The sequence below is a fragment of the Electrona antarctica genome, assembly GCF_951216825.1.
Source record: "Electrona antarctica genome assembly, chromosome: 11".
In the NCBI taxonomy this organism is placed as follows: Eukaryota; Metazoa; Chordata; class Actinopteri; order Myctophiformes; family Myctophidae; genus Electrona; species Electrona antarctica.
The window spans coordinates 5235830-5253227 of record NC_136792.1 but is presented as its reverse complement, the minus strand read 5'-3'; the positions used below and the strand labels follow the sequence as shown (position 1 = coordinate 5253227).

General features: G+C 44.5%; 1 protein-coding gene across 1 annotated transcript in view; it reads right to left on the bottom strand.

Annotated features, from left to right (window-relative positions):
- Nucleotides 1-17398, bottom strand: part of st14a (ST14 transmembrane serine protease matriptase a) — a 37209-nt gene that overhangs the window by 8404 nt on the left and 11407 nt on the right. The window contains exons 4-11 of the mRNA XM_079513487.1: nt 17227-17297; nt 14170-14336; nt 11847-11882; nt 5372-5606; nt 3417-3559; nt 2496-2599; nt 1122-1231; nt 674-810 (exon numbers count right to left, since the gene is read on the bottom strand). Of these exons, the coding sequence (XP_079369613.1) occupies nt 674-810; nt 1122-1231; nt 2496-2599; nt 3417-3559; nt 5372-5606; nt 11847-11882; nt 14170-14336; nt 17227-17297 (1003 nt within the window). The remainder of the gene's footprint in view (nt 1-673; nt 811-1121; nt 1232-2495; nt 2600-3416; nt 3560-5371; nt 5607-11846; nt 11883-14169; nt 14337-17226; nt 17298-17398) is intronic.

The following is a 17398-nucleotide window of genomic DNA, read 5'->3' as shown; positions in this document are numbered from 1 at the left end:
GAGGTTCGGGGGGGCGAGTAGCCGAGTACCGTCCTAAAGTCGGCTCTTCGGTGCTACTGAAAATTTCTGACAAGCCGAAATCATTTCGGCACTACAGCGCCGAAACAATGGTAAAATAAGAGTATGAATCGGCCCTTAGTCAGTCACATGTTACGTCTCTAAACTAACAAAACAGATCCACTTAAATTATAATAGTATTGCGTGGCATAGGGTGGAGTATTGTGATTATTTGAAATGACAGAAATGGCATCACCACGACAGAGAAGTGACAGAGCTGTTTCCAGGGGTGGAAAGTAACTAAGTACATTTACTTAAGTACAAGTTTGAGGTATTTGTACTTTACTTGAGTATATCCAATTTCCAGTACTTTTTCTTCTATTCCACTACATCTCAGAGGCCAATATTGGCCTCACATTAGCCACTTTGAGGGCTATATAAAAATAGCCAATCTGCGATGGTGACGCATTGTGAGCTTGTAGAGCTGCTATTTCCAAACACTTGAAACTGGACATTGTAACACAATGAGTACTTTTACTTTTGATTCTGTAAGTACATTTTGAATTCCAGACTTTCAGTTGTAATGGAGTATTTCTATATTGCAGTATATTGACACTTTTACTTAAGTTAAGTTAAACAATTGAGTTCTTTTCCCACCACTGCCCACAGTACTTACGGTCCTTGGAGTCGATGGCCTCATAGCTGGCGGTGAAGCCTCGGTCCACGAAGGAGGAATCCGAGAAGAACTGCACGCTGATCTGGTTTGTGTCGCTGGTCTCCGTCAACGTGCGTTCTGGCTTCTCCCCGCACACCCTGAGCACACACACACACATAGCAGGGATGTCATTTTGCCCGATATCCAATTATTTGCATCACAACTTTCCAGTGGGTTTACCTTACACTCAGTGTGCCACTGTGATTCTGGGTGCAGATGCAGAATTCTAACAAGCAGTTCATTCTTATTACCGAATGTATTATTAGGTCCATTGATGCACATATTAGTTCAAATTAAACAAAATTTACACTCATCTTTTACTTTCTCTAATAACAACCTAAAACATGAACCTTGGTTGAAAAAAACTAAAGTTGTCCTATAAGCAGTCTGCTTGCAGATATGGACTGACCTCTTCCCGTTAATCTCCACATAGTCCTTGGCACACTTGCTGTCGTCTTGTCCTGGCTCAGACAAGAGGAACTTGTTGAACGTCACTTTCACCACTTTACCATTCGGGACCTCAAGGGAGAAACACATACAGAGAATTAAGCCACGCTTACACGGTAACGATAAGAACAGAAAACTATGTTGCGTTCTCACTTTTTATTCTGCATTCACGTGGATACCTTAGAGTATATATGAATAGAGACGGCACCCGGAGGAAACCCTGAGGCGAAATGGACATAGGGGCCGAATTTGGTATTGCAGTTTGGACCCATATCGTGAACGCGCTGGTCCGTTGACTATCATTGCGCACGTTCATGATGACACGTGAACGCCGTTTCATACGTGAACACACGTGAACGCGTGCAATGATAGTCAACGGCCAGCGCGTTCACGATATGGGTCCAATCCATATCCCAGAACGCACTCTGTTCCTGAGCCTCATGCGCTTTTGAGCAACTTAATGCAAGTGGATGGGAGGAGAAATCCGGTGCCGTCTCTATTCATATATACTCTAAGGTGGAGACGCAACAGTGATTTCAAACTCTGTAGTGTGCATGCCAGGTTGCCAGGTGGCGGTGTGACGTGCTGCCAAAATGCATACGACCACTTATATTCTACTTCCTAACGCAGCTGTATGTTTACATAATGTAACTAGCAGTGTGAGCCATGACGTCACGTTTTGCAGTTCCCGCTATAAATTAACAAAACATTTCACCTCCCCAGTACCAAAGAAGGGGGTTTCACTTTGTTTGCCTTTATAACCCCCTAAATGGTAAATGGTGCATTTATCCAAGGCGCTTTACATAGATTGTGCATTACATTCACACACACATTCCTACACCGATTGCGGCGGAAGCCATGCAAGGTACCAACCAGCACATCAGGAGCAATTTGGGGTTCAGTGTCTTGCCCAAGGACACTTCGACATGTAGACAGGAGGAGCCGGGATTCGAACCGCCGACCCATGGATCATTGGACGACCTGCTCTACCTCCTGAGCCACAGTCGCCCCCCTAATGCTGTTGCTATTTAAACTTAAGGCACATGATCAGACGGTGTTGTCTAAACGGGGCCTTAATGACAGACATGAACCAACCTGTATTGGTCTGACGTCATTCTTTAGCATTTAGTCACATCAAATTACAGCACACACACACACACACACACACACACACACACACACACACACACACACACACACACACACACACACACACACACACACACACACACACACACACACACACACACACACACACACACACACACACACACACACACACACACAGAAATAAAGAGCAGCACAGGAATAGCAGTGTTGTTGTACAACGTCTCACGTTGATAGTCCATTCACAGAAGGTTCTGGGCGGATAGTAATTTGGGAAGTTGGGGGATGTGAAGTCCCCCTTGTCTCCCATCAGCTGGCCGCCACATGTCATTTCTAAAACAAATGATAGAAGGAAAAAAGAGTCATGTTGGGTTGTTGTTGCAATGGCTTCTTCGGTCAGTTTCAGTCTGAAAGGTCATCTCAACCAATTAGAAAGTCCAGGTTCAGGCTATGGAACGCTGGGACCTCATTCAGCGCAGCAGAGCTAGTGTTTGTTTGCAAGGGAGAGAGAGAGACGGCCAGCAGAGCATGTTTGCTACTGCGTGGCTCGTTTCTAACCTATAATGTTTTCAGGTACATATGTGAACGTGCTGATTAAGTTTAAAATGAGTATTACACCGTCTGGATGTCATCTTGAATGACTGATGATGATTCAATACAGAGTAGCTCTGTAATTAAAATCAGGTGCATTTGAAAGCACATCCGGCTATATGGGAATCAGGTGAACGAAGATTAATTTATATTCACGATGTTGATTCATGTCATCACCGCAGTAGGCCATTTTCGTTTAAGATTGGATTTTTAGGGACTTTTGATAAAGCAATACATCTTTTTTTGGCATCTATTGTTAGGTATGCCCATATGATGACCACGGATATGTTCTAAAAGTGTGAAACACTTCCTAGATTCTTGAAAAGAAGGCAGCAAGGCGCTGGAGCAACACAGACCATTGGAGCCTTTTCTTTTTATCATGAACAGGTCATACATTATTTATTATATAATTGGTATAGTATAATGTTTTTTCCCTGGAGCCTTTTCAGGGTGCAATGCCTATGTTCCCTTTCTAAATAAGCAGAAATGTGTAAAAACATACAAAATAAAGTAATGAAATAATTAAATAAATAAGGAGCGACGAAGCTTGAAGTCTAACCTTTATTCCCTCGTGGAATCTGTGAGACTTGGGCCAGGAAGCCGGGGTAGTTGGTGGTGTTATCCGTCACCAACATCACAAACATGACGTTACTGGAGGACAGGAAGGTGAGGGGGGCCAGGGGGGAGAAGTAGCCACATAGCCTGTTGAAAAGGACCACCAAATCGGGTTGAGTTAATTCATTGCATTGGAATACATCTCACCTTGTATGCCGTTATACGAAACAGTGTTGTTTTCGTCGACTAAAACTAAGATGAACCATGTTCGTTGACTACCTTTTTCCACTGACGAAAACTACATGGAAACTAAATGAACACTAATCTATGATGACTAAAACTAAGACTAAATATACCGACAATTTCGTCAACAAATAAAAACTAGACAAAAATGTTAGGAAGGGACAAGAGATCCAGTATAAGTAATTTTACAATTAGTTGCATGCTGAAAATAGCCGATCTACAAGCTCACAACGCGGCGCAGTGCGACACGTTGTGAGCTTGTAGATCGGCTATTTTCAGTGTAAAAACGGTCATTACGACGGCATCAAGGACCGCCAAAATACAATTTAGTCGACTAAATCAACTGTAGATTTAGTCGACTAAAATCTTATGACATTTAGTCGACTAAAACTAGACTAACACTAAAACATTCCAGGTGACTAAAATGTGACTGAAACTAAATGAAAACTATTGAAGAGACTATGACTAAAACTAAAATCAAAATGTGCCGCCAAAAACAACACTGATACGAAATAGCTTCTATTTAATATGTTCCTCCTATCTTATGCGTTGTCATGTTGGACAGTTCTCTGGTAGTGGGTTAACCATAATGACCTTTTAGTACAGAACCAATGTTAATGTATCTAATCTGACCAGCAGGGGGCAGTAGAATACATACAAGAAAACCTCCTTTCGATGCATCTGCTGTAAACGTCACACTTGTTTTTGGAAGGATGTCGTATATCTCCTATATTGTTGATAATGTGGACTTTACTGGCAAAATTGTACCATTTGGCTTCAACAAGAATAGTAAGAAGAAGAAGCAGAAGCATTTTCATAAACCAAATTTAGTCATTCTGACCCTTTTTTTATTGTGTTTGTAATTGAAGCCAAGCAGTAGATCAAAACAATTTATAAAAAAATAAGAGCTGCGAGAACTGTCCTTTTGTGTTCACTTAACCCATTTTGGGCCCCTTTTGGTGTTTTAAACATCGTTATAATTTAGCTATTCAAAAATAGCAGATCTACAAGCTCGTAGCGCGCCACTCGGTGGCGCGCTATGAGCTTGTAGGTCTGCTATTTTTGAAAAATCGTGAAAATATGTATTTCAGAAAACTGGAGGATTTAGATTTCTTTTTTAATTTTGAGGTCAGGCCTAAATAGGTCAATGTTTCCTGACTGATCTTGTAACGCGTGCATCAATGACTTCTTTGTTTGTGTTTGTATTGTATTGTATGTCATGACTGTTATCATTAAACATTTGTGGAATGTGGGGGAAAACACACTATTAAACCACAAGTATTTAACCCATTTTGGTGTTTTAAAGCATTGTTATACTTTAGCTATTGAAAAATAGCAGATCTACAAGCTCATAGCGCGGCACCGAGTGCCGTGCTATGAACTTGTAGATCTGCTTAAAAATCGTGAAAATGTGCCTCAAATCTTTGAATATATATTATTACAGAGTGAACATTTTAACTCAAATCTTTGCTTCTGGGGGGGGTTCCTGGAACTACATATTTTCAGATGGGGCTCGGCGGGCCAATTACATATCATTTTTGGGGGTCCTTGACATGAAAATGTTTGAGAACTACTGACATAGAAACATAGGGTTTCTCAGAAAACTGGCAGGATTTAGACGACTTTTATAGAATCGTTCTCAGTAAATGGGTTAACATGCAAAAAACGAATTGTAAAAGAAAAAGACCAGGGATAAACCAAGTGCCAAAAACTCACTTGTCCATGACATTGTTCTCCACGGCCACCAGGGAGTCGTAGATCTTCACAAAGTCCTTCTTGCAGTCCTCCTCCAGGTTGAAGGTGTCAAATTTCAGCTTGACAACATGCCCGGGGTCCGCTCTTATCAGCCACTGGTTGACCATGTTGGACTCGTACGGCACGTTGGGGAAGCCCCGGGACTTCATGGTTTCTACGGCGCTATTCCGGGTGTGCACAAAGTTTATGTACTGCTCTAGAGAGGAGAGAGAGAGAGGGGGGGGGGCACACTGAATTATAAACAAGAAACAAACTCTCGACCACCTCCAGGGTCCTTCCTGTGAATACCCTGCTAATAGGACCCAAAAGGGGTACAGCACTTAGTTTAGACTAGTCATTGGTTAGACCAGTCATTAGTCCTACAACTACAACCTATCTCAAACCCTCACCCTAAACCTAACCTCCCACGGGGCAGCACACCTAAACCTAACCTTAACCCATGTCTAACCAGTGACTAGTCTAAACTAAGTATGCACCCCCCCAAAATGACTGTCTATAACTCTGAGTGTGGTCCAATGGGCTCCATGTATGCACAGTTAACTCAGAGTGGTCCAATGGGCTCCATGTATGCACAGTTAACTCAGAGTGTGGTCCAATGGGCTCCATGTATGCACAGTTAACTCAGAGTGTGGTCCAATGGGCTCCATGTATGCACAGTTAACTCAGAGTGTGGTCCAATGGGCTCCATGTATGCACAGTTAACTCAGAGTGTGGTCCAATGGGCTCCATGTATGCACAGTTAACTCAGAGTGTGGTCCAATGGGCTCCATGTATGCACAGTTAACTCTGAGAGTGTGGTCCAATGGGCTCCATGTATGCACAGTTAACTCAGAGTGTGGTCCAATGGGCTCCATGTATGCACAGTTAACTCAGAGTGTGGTCCAATGGGCTCCATGTATGCACAGTTAACTCAGAGTGTGGTCCAATGGGCTCCATGTATGCACAGTTAACTCTGAGAGTGTGGTCCAATGGGCTCCATGTATGCACAGTTAACTCAGAGTGTGGTCCAATGGGCTCCGTGTATGCACAGTTACCTCTGAGTGTGGTCCAATGGGCTCCATGTATGCACAGTTAACTCTGAGTGTGGTCCAATGGGCTCCATGTATGCACAGTTACCTCTGAGTGTGGTCCAATGGGCTCCATGTATGCACAGTTAACTCTGAGAGTGTGGTCCAATGGGCTCCATGTATGCACAGTTAACTCTGAGAGTGTGGTCCAATGGGCTCCATGTATGCACAGTTAACTCTGAGAGTGTGGTCCAATGGGCTCCATGTATGCACAGTTAACTCAGAGTGTGGTCCAATGGGCTCCATGTATGCACAGTTAACTCAGAGTGTGGTCCAATGGGCTCCATGTATGCACAGTTAACTCTCAGAGTGTGGTCCAATGGGCTCCATGTATGCACAGTTAACTCAGAGTGTGGTCCAATGGGCTCCATGTATGCACAGTTTGCACACACACCATTTTGGAAATAACATGGTCCCTTCCCTACGTCCTTCAGAGGTATTACCGATGATGCCAATTAAGGTCCCGTTCCATTCCGGTCAAATAACAGACGCCTGATACTATTTAGTTGGAAAAAGGCAGCGCCGCCATCTCACAAACGCAGGGTGGAGGATGTTATGTCACATCTCAAACTCGAAGAACTTAAATATACAATCAGGGGCTCCACTCAGAAATATATCAGAGTTTGGCAACCATTTCTAACCTACTTTGCGGTAGTATTTTCTGCATAGTCATAGGGTTAGGTTAAAAACCACGGCCACCTAGGGTTAGGTTAAAAACCACGGCCACCTAGGGTTAGGTTAAAAACCACGGCCACCTAGGGTTAGGTTAAAAACCACGGCCACCTAGGGTTAGGTTAAAAACCACGGCCACCTAGGGTTAGGTTAAAAACCACAGCCACCTAGGGTTAGGTTAAAAACCACGGCCACCTAGGGTTAGGATAAAAACCACGGCCACCTAGGGTTAGGATAAAAACCACGGCCACCTAGGGTTAGGTTAAAAACCACGGCCACCTAGGGTTAGGTTAAAAACCACGGCCACCTAGGGTTAGGTTAAAAACCACGGCCACCTAGGGTTAGGTTAAAAACCACGGCCACCTAGGGTCAGGTTAAAAACCACGGCCACCTAGGGTTAGGTTAAAAACCACGGCCACCTAGGGTTAGGTTAAAAACCACGGCCACCTAGGGTTAGGTTAAAAACCACGGCCACCTAGGGTTAGGTTAAAAACCACGGCCACCTAGGGTTAGGTTAAAAACCACGGCCACCTAGGGTTAGGTTAAAAACCACGGCCACCTAGGGTTAGGTTAAAAGCCACGGCCACCTAGGGTTAGGTTAAAAACCACGGCCACCTAGGGTTAGGTTAAAAACCACGGCCACCTAGGGTTAGGTTAAAAACCACGGCCACCTAGGGTTAGGTTAAAAACCACGGCCACCTAGGGTTAGGTTAAAAACCACGGCCACCTAGGGTTAGGTTAAAAACCACGGCCACCTAGGGTTAGGTTAAAAACCACGGCCACCTAGGGTTAGGTTAAAAACCACGGCCACCTAGGGTTAGGTTAAAAACCACAGCCACCTAGGGTTAGGTTAAAAACCACGGCCACCTAGGGTTAGGATAAAAACCACGGCCACCTAGGGTTAGGATAAAAACCACGGCCACCTAGGGTTAGGTTAAAAACCACGGCCACCTAGGGTTAGGTTAAAAACCACGGCCACCTAGGGTTAGGTTAAAAACCACGGCCACCTAGGGTTAGGTTAAAAACCACGGCCACCTAGGGTCAGGTTAAAAACCACGGCCACCTAGGGTTAGGTTAAAAACCACGGCCACCTAGGGTTAGGTTAAAAACCACGGCCACCTAGGGTTAGGTTAAAAACCACGGCCACCTAGGGTTAGGTTAAAAACCACGGCCACCTAGGGTTAGGTTAAAAACCACGGCCACCTAGGGTTAGGTTAAAAACCACGGCCACCTAGGGTTAGGTTAAAAGCCACGGCCACCTAGGGTTAGGTTAAAAACCACGGCCACCTAGGGTTAGGTTAAAAACCACGGCCACCTAGGGTTAGGTTAAAAACCACGGCCACCTAGGGTTAGGTTAAAAACCACGGCCACCTAGGGTTAGGTTAAAAACCACGGCCACCTAGGGTTAGGTTAAAAACCACGGCCACCTAGGGTTAGGTTAAAAACCACGGCCACCTAGGGTTAGGTTAAAAACCACGGCCACCTAGGGTTAGGTTAAAAACCACGGCCACCTAGGGTTAGGTTAAAAACCACGGCCACCTAGGGTTAGGTTAAAAACCACGGCCACCTAGGGTTAGGTTAAAAACCACGGCCACCTAGGGTTAGGTTAAAAACCACAGCCACCTAGGGTTAGGTTAAAAACCACGGCCACCTAGGGTTAGGTTAAAAACCACGGCCACCTAGGGTTAGGTTAAAAACCACGGCCACCTAGGGTTAGGTTAAAAACCACGGCCACCTAGGGTTAGGTTAAAAACCACGGCCACCTAGGGTTAGGTTAAAAACCACGGCCACCTAGGGTTGGGTTAAAAACCACGGCCACCTAGGGTTAGGTTAAAAACCACGGCCACCTAGGGTTAGGTTAAAAACCACGGTCACCTAGGGTTAGGTTAAAAACCACGGCCACCTAGGGTTAGGTTAAAAACCACGGCCACCTAGGGTTAGGTTAAAAACCACGGCCACCTAGGGTTAGGTTAAAAACCACGGCCACCTAGGGTTAGGTTAAAAACCACGGCCACCTAGGGTTAGGTTAAAAACCACGGCCACCTAGGGTTAGGTTAAAAACCACGGCCACCTATGGCGAATGCTCTGCGAAAAAGGCTCTCCTGTGTGCATAGAGCCCATTGGTTCCATGTGCGCTCATAGTTAAATTAACACTAAGGATTTTATAGTGTAGATTGGGGTCCGAGAGATACAAATTGTATCAAATGGGGGTTTGTGGCCTAACGCATACTTAAACGTGAAGGCCTTGATAGTAAGATGGTTGAGGATCACTCATCTGGGTAGGACAAGCTACAGTATAATGAGCTTGATCAGTATTTTGTGAAAACACAGAAAAGAGACAGAAAGGGGAATTTTCTCTGTGAATATGGATTGTATTAAAATAAATATCAATCTTCCTGTAGTCTATGAACTGAAATACACAGTGTGACACCTTTTGGTGTTAGCATTATGTTATGCTTTAGCTATTGAAAAATAGCAGACCTACAAGCTCGAGTGGCGCGCTACGAGCTTGTAGGTCTGCTATTTTTGAAAAATCGAAGAACGACTGACATAGAAACATAGCTTTTTCAGAAAACTGTCAGGATGTAGAAGACATTTTTAGAATCTGATCTCAGGTGAAAATGGGTTAAGACCTCCACTGTCCCAGGAGCCACGTCAGTCATTCATTTGCCTACAGGATTGAGAACATGCCAGTGCCTGCTGGCCTGTGTCTCACCCTGCCTCAATCTCAGATTCCTTGCCACCTTTCTTCCTGCAAACTTTGAGCTTTGCATACCATCTATACACGGTGAAACTGCCTCTACAGGTTGTGAGCGCATATATAATGTTTTTCATTTGTTTTGTTTTATTGTGTTTCTTTGTACTAGCCCTTACCCCTTGTGGCCGCTGGGGGTACTGCGCCCTGGGTGCGTTTTTTAATTCACTAATAAATTAATTATTAATTTATAATTTGTTAAATTGGAAAAAGGGCTTTGTTAAGACCTCCATATTATTATGGTCAATGCCTGTGTGAAAAGTGGGAGTGATTGGTGCAGGCAGTGAGGAGATACGGCGGTGTTTCTGACACACATTCATTCATTCATTCAGACAGACAGACATTGGCTTAATTATAGTATGTTCATTCAGACAGACATTGGCTTAATTATAGTATGATATGATATGGACGCTGAGTCTGAAATAAAGATTGAATTGAATATACTGAATTCATGTTTACAGCGTAGTTCCTAGAAGATGAGAGGTCTAGAAGAGAATCTATCTGTGCGTGTCCACAGCAAAACAATTACCAGCAGGCCACGGAAGTAAGCCCCTGAATATTTTTCAGATAGCCTACTGTTTATATTTGTTCCGTTTCTATGAATATTTTTGTGAATTTATCATCTCGCATTCCACCATCCCGCCGCCCCTCCATATTTGGACAATATGATATCAGAGGGAATATGTACAGGGACGCTATGAGACCCGTCTTGTTTTATTCAGACACATACAGGGGAGATAAGAGGGACAACTGAAGGTGTTTTATTCAGACACATACAGGGGAGATAAGAGGGACAACTGAAGGTGTTTTATTCAGACACATACAGGGGAGATAAGAGGGACAACTGAAGGTGGGAAAGAGAGGGGGGGTGACGGGTAGTAACATTCCTCTGGTCGGATTTGAACCAGGGGCAGCTGCAAGGTAACCTGACTCCGCCAGATGGGGCAGCAGAGAGTACACTGGGTTCCCCCCTCCTGCTCCCATCTGGGAACTCTCAGGCAGACTTGATGCTCGAGCTAGAGGCGGGATCAAGGGAGCTGTGTATGCCTTGATCCCGCCTCTAGCTGCCACTGATTGGCCAGGCCGTTTGGTGGCCGGAGCATCAAGTCTGCCTGAGAGTTCCCAGATGGGAGCAGGAGGGGGGAACCCAGTGTACTCTCTGCTGCCCCATCTGGCGGAGTCAGGTTAGCTGCAAGGAGGACTGTGGCCTTCTTGGTATATGGCCATTACTCAGTAATCCACCCGTTACTGCCCACCCCCACAATCTTAACTTTCCCACTGTCTACAGACTCTACACTAACACCACACCAATGTCAGCCTGGTTGCAACGGCATGCGTTTCCCCTCACTGGGCTAATGTTGGGTCACTACACCACACCGATGTCAGCCTGGCTGCAGCGGCATGCGTTTCCCCTCACTGGGCTAATGTTGGGTCACTACACCACACCGATGTCAGCCTGGCTGCAGCGGCATGCGTTAACCCCTCACTGGGCTAATGTTGGGTCACTACACCACACCGATGTCAGCCTGGCTGCAGCGGCATGCGTTAACCCCTCACTGGGCTAATGTTGGGTCACTACACCACACCGATGTCAGCCTGGCTGCAGCGGCATGCGTTAACCCCTCACTGGGCTAATGTTGGGTCTGTAAACACCTGAACGCATAACTTCTGCTTGAAGCATTCTTGCGTGTAAATGCCACCTTTGTTGTTCTGAATCTGTACTATAAACACAAATGCACACAGTCTGTAAATGTATGTAGAAATACCTTTCTACATAGAGAGAGAGAGAGAGAGAGAGAGAGAGAGAGAGAGAGAGAGAGAGAGAGAGAGAGAGAGAGAGAGAGAGAGAGAGAGAGAGAGAGAGAGAGAGAGAGAGAGAGAGAGAGAGAGAGAGAGAGTAAAGAAAGAGAAGGATGTGATATGTAAAAAGCAGATAACTCACTAGTAAACGTTGATGTGACCAATCTGGAGTCCATTTCTGCAAAACAAAAACAACCCCAGAAACCATTACATCAATATTGATCTAGTATTACTGTATAGAGCCAAAAACACATTTCTGATCTTGTGCGAATCATATCATGGTCTATATTTATATCAAGGTCTGCTTTCTGCGGCCACTCAAAACACAACCAAAGAACGTTCTGTTTTCTGCTGCCTTTGATTGAGTTACTTACTTTTTTCATTATTTTCTGTATTTCTAATTGCATCTGTTATTTTAGTTTTGTTTTATGCATCCTAATAGCATTAGGATGCATGGGATGCATCCAGGGACATGTTATGAGTCCTACATCAACAACGTTAAGAGTACAGTACCGAGTACCGTATTGCATCCCAGGACCCCCGGAGCGTGACATGACTGCGTCCTGTCTCAATTTAGTGAGTTTTAAGCCCCAAACCACACCAAAGGTTGTTTTTTTTTTTAAAGGTAAACCACACCAATGCAACTCATTAAGTTTTTAAGGCCTTTGATGTGGTTTGGGCTTCAGAATGCAGGATGCAGACTATTTGCATCACTATTGTTTCCTTTGCTTGAGTTCTGTGTAAAGCACGTTGAATTGAGTTCTGTGTAAAGCACGTTAAATTGAGTTCTGTGTAAAGCACGTTGAATTGAGTTCTGTGTAAAGCACGTTGAATTGAGTTCTGTGTAAAGCACGTTGAATTGAGTTCTGGGTAAAGCACGTTGAATTGAGTTCTGTGTAAAGCACGTTGAATTGAATTGAGTTCTGTTTAAAGCACGTTGAATTGAATTGAGTTCTGTTTAAAGCACGTTGAATTGAATTGAGTTCTGTTTAAAGCACGTTGAATTGAATTGAGTTTTGTTTAAAGCACGTTTAATTGAATTGAGTTCTGTGTAAAGCACGTTGAATTGAGTTCTGTGTAAAGCACGTTGAATTGAGTTCTGTGTAAAGCACGTTGAATTGAGTTCTGTGTAAAGCACGTTGAATTGAGTTCTGTGTAAAGCACGTTGAATTGAGTTCTGTGTAAAGCACGTTGAATTGAGTTCTGTGTAAAGCACGTTGAATTGAGTTCTGGGTAAAGCACGTTGAATTGAGTTCTGTGTAAAGCACGTTGAATTGAGTTCTGTGTAAAGCACGTTGAATTGAGTTCTGTGTAAAGCACGTTGAATTGAGTTCTGTGTAAAGCACGTTGAATTGAATTGAGTTCTGTGTAAAGCACGTTGAATTGAGTTCTGTGTAAAGCACGTTGAATTGAGTTCTGTGTAAAGCACGTTGAATTGAATTGAGTTCTGTTTAAAGCACGTTGAATTGAATTGAGTTCTGTTTAAAGCACGTTGAATTGAGTTCTGTGTAAAGCACGTTGAATTGAGTTCTGTGTAAAGCACGTTGAATTGAGTTCTGTGTAAAGCACGTTGAATTGAGTTGTGTAAAGCACGTTGAATTGAGTTGTGTAAAGCACGTTGAATTGAGTTCTGTGTAAAGCACGTTGAATTGAGTTCTGTGTAAAGCACGTTGAATTGAGTTCTGTGTAAAGCACGTTGAATTGAGTTCTGTGTAAAGCACGTTGAATTGAGTTCTGTGTAAAGCACGTTGAATTGAGTTGAGTTCTGTGTAAAGCACGTTGAATTGAGTTCTGTGTAAAGCACGTTGAATTGAGTTCTGTGTAAAGCACGTTGAATTGAGTTCTGTGTAAAGCACGTTGAATTGAGTTCTGTGTAAAGCACGTTGAATTGAGTTCTGTGTAAAGCACGTTGAATTGAGTTCTGTGTAAAGCACGTTGAATTGAGTTGAGTTCTGTGTAAAGCACGTTGAATTGAGTTCTGTGTAAAGCACGTTGAATTGAGTTCTGTGTAAAGCATGTTGAATTGAGTTCTGGGTAAAGCACGTTGAATTGAGTTCTGTGTAAAGCACGTTGAATTGAGTTCTGTGTAAAGCACGTTGAATTGATTTCTGTGTAAAGCACGTTGAATTGAATTGAGTTCTGTGTAAAGCACGTTGAATTGAGTTCTGTGTAAAGCACGTTGAATTGAGTTCTGTGTAAAGCACGTTGAATTGAGTTCTGTGTAAAGCACGTTGAATTGAGTTCTGTGTAAAGCACGTTGAATTGAGTTCTGTGTAAAGCACGTTGAATTGAGTTCTGTGTAAAGCACGTTGAATTGAGTTGTGTAAAGCACGTTGAATTGCCTCGTTGCTGAAATGCGCTATACAAATAAAATGTCCATGCCTAACATTTTGCTACCGATACCAAGTGGTTATGAGAGTGAATACGGATAAACATTGGCAGCTTTACGGAGTCTTGAGTCTTACTTGAGGCGCTCACGTCTTCCAGTTGCAGAGCGCTGTTAGGCCTCTTGCTAGAGCGCTGTTCTTTTTCCACCAGCTTGTCCATGTTGGACATGGCGTTGTCCACCGCTGCTTCTTGACCTTTAGGTACGCTGAACTCAGACAGGTAGTAGGCGATCACACTGCCTTCACTAGGGAGGGATGGAAAAGGAGTCAGACAGGTAGTAGGCGATCACACTGTCTTCACTAGGGAGGGAGGGAAAACACTGAACTCAGACAGGTAGTAGGCGATCACACTGCCTTCACTAGGGAGGGATGGAAAAGGACAGAACTCAGACAGGTAGTAGGCGATCACACTGCCTTCACTAGGGAGGGATGGAAAAGGACAGAACTCAGACAGGTAGTAGGCGATCACACTGCCTTCACTAGGGAGGGATGGAAAAGGACAGAACTCAGACAGGTAGTAGGTGATCACACTGCCTTCACTAGGGAGGGATGGAAAAGGAGTCAGACAGGTAGTAGGCGATCACACTGCCTTCACTAGGGAGGGATGGAAAAGGAGGATGGAAAGTTAAGGTCACACTGCCTTCACTAGGGAGGGATGGAAAAGGCCTTTAGGTACACTGAACTCAGACAGGTAGTAGGCGATCACACTGCCTTCACTAGGGAGGGATGGAAAAGGAGGGTGGAAAGTTAAGGCCTATTCATAGTCTGGATTTTCGGTGGTGAGGTGACCACCGCTCCGGTGGTGAGGTGACCACCGCTCCGGTGGTGAGGTGACCACCGGAGCTGAAATAACGTTGAGCGGTGGTGAGTAAAAACAGAGAGAAGGGCTGGGGCGGTGGTTTGCTCTTCACCGCGGCTTGTGACGTCATGTTGTAGTTCGGTGGTCACCTCACCACCGAAAATCCAGACTATGTATGTTATTCATAGTCTGATTTATCGGTGGTGAGGTGACCACCGCAACTACAACATGACGTCACAGAGCCACGGTGAAGAGCAAACCACCGCTCTCCTCCCCAGCCCTTCTCTGTTTTTACTCACCACGCCACATTATTACAGCTCCGGTAGTCACCTCACCACCGGAGCGGTGGTCACCTCACCACCGGAGCGGTGGTCACCTCACCACCGGAGCGGTGGTCACCTCACCACCGGAGCGGTGGTCACCTCACCACCGGAGCGGTGGTCACCTCACCACCGGAGCGGTGGTCACCTCACCACCCGAGCGGTGGTCACCTCACCACAGGAGCGGTGGTCACCTCACCACCGATAATCCAGACTATGAATAGGCCTATATTAATCCCCACTTATACTTTGTTGCATGATGGTTTCATGTGCTGTAATATAGTTTCGAAACTTCATTATAAAAAAAACTATTACATATTCTGATTTGATTAACTATAACCGACAGTTGGGTATAAATAAACGAGTATGACTTGTAGTAATATCTTCACCTCCCCAAAACATATTTCTGGGAATTATACATCACAGGTGTTTTTTTTTAAACTATCAGCCCTGACTGGTCATTGTCTCCACCAGGCCGAAGGCATGGGGAGAGAGTATGTTTTGCACTCCGTCCGTGTGTGTGTGTGTGTGTGTCCGTCCTTCCGTCCGTCTGTTACCAGCTAATCTCCGGCACCGTTAACCCGGTCGATGCCAAACTTTGCACACACACTCCCTGGATGCCAACGATGAACCTCTGCCCCACATTTTCCAGAACGGCCTGTTATAGCGCCACCAGGAGGCCGCTTTGTGCAAAACAAGTTTTTGGACAGTACACCTACAGATTTTGTCCAAACATCACACGAATTGGTACACAGTCTCTCTAGAGCCATTCAACGAAACAGGTCTTTCAGATTTCTCAGACTCCATCCTGATTGGCTAAGATTGGCTTCCAAAGTTCGCAGGAGTGCTCAGTTTCAAACAAAATGCTGCAAATCATGAACACATCGTGTGATTTCCGTGAAATTGTGCACGCACATTCCCACTAGGCCGAGGAAGAAATGCCACATGAACATTTTTAACTCAGCCTCATGGTGGCGCTATAACTGGCCGAAAAGTGTTTTTACCTCTAACTGCATGGATCTGTGGATAACTTTGTATGCCAACTCCCTAGAGGCCAAGGAAAAACCTTTGCCTGGAATTTTTCACATCTGCTCTTTATAGTGCCACCAGGAGGCCGACATATGTAAAACACATTTTCTAATATTACTCCTTCAGATTTTATCCAAATTTCACGCAAATTAGTACACATGTTCTCCATAGTCATGTGATCAAGACGGGTTTTTTGATTTCTCATAATCCACCCTCATTGGCTACGATTGGCTTCTAAACTTTTCAGGAGTAGCCCGTTTTGTTTTCGAATCAGCCTCATGGTGGCGCTACAACAGGCCAAGCCGCGTCTCACACACACACGCACACGCACGCACACACACACACACACACACACACACACACACACACACACACACACACACACACACACACACACACACACACACACACACACACACACACACACACACACACACACACACACACACACACACACACACACACACACACACACACACACACACACACACACACACACACACACACACACACACACACACACACACACACACACACACACACACACACACGTTTATATATTACTCCTACACATTTTGCCAAACATCACACACACTGGTGGAGACCTGTGCCCGGAAGGGCACTTTTTCTAGTTTTACTTGAATTGGTGCATCCTTAACCCATTTTGGACTGAGGTCGATAAAAAAAAAAAAAATTCATGTCAAGGACCCCCAGAATTATCTCTATTGGGCCACGGACCCCCATCTCAATATGTAGTTCCAGGGACCCCCCCGAAGCCAATATTTTAGTTAAAAATGTTCGCTCTGAAATATATATATTCAAGATTTGCGCCACATTTTCACGACTTTTCAAAAATAGCAGATCTACAAGCTCGTAGCGCGCCACTCGGTGGCTCGCTATGAGCTTGTAGATCTGCTATTTTTCAATAGCTAAAGCACACCAAAAGGGGTTCCCGCCCAAAATGGATTAAATCACTAAATCACATACCTGAAAGCTTGAACGGTGGAGCCAACATAATATTTGGACAGCTGTGGTGTCTTGGAATAGATGGCCTTCAGCTGAAGACAGACAGAGGAAAATACATTGTAGCGTTTGTTACAGTTTGTTACAGTTTGTTACAGGGAAGTGAGGGAACATCATGAATCTGAAGCTGTATCTG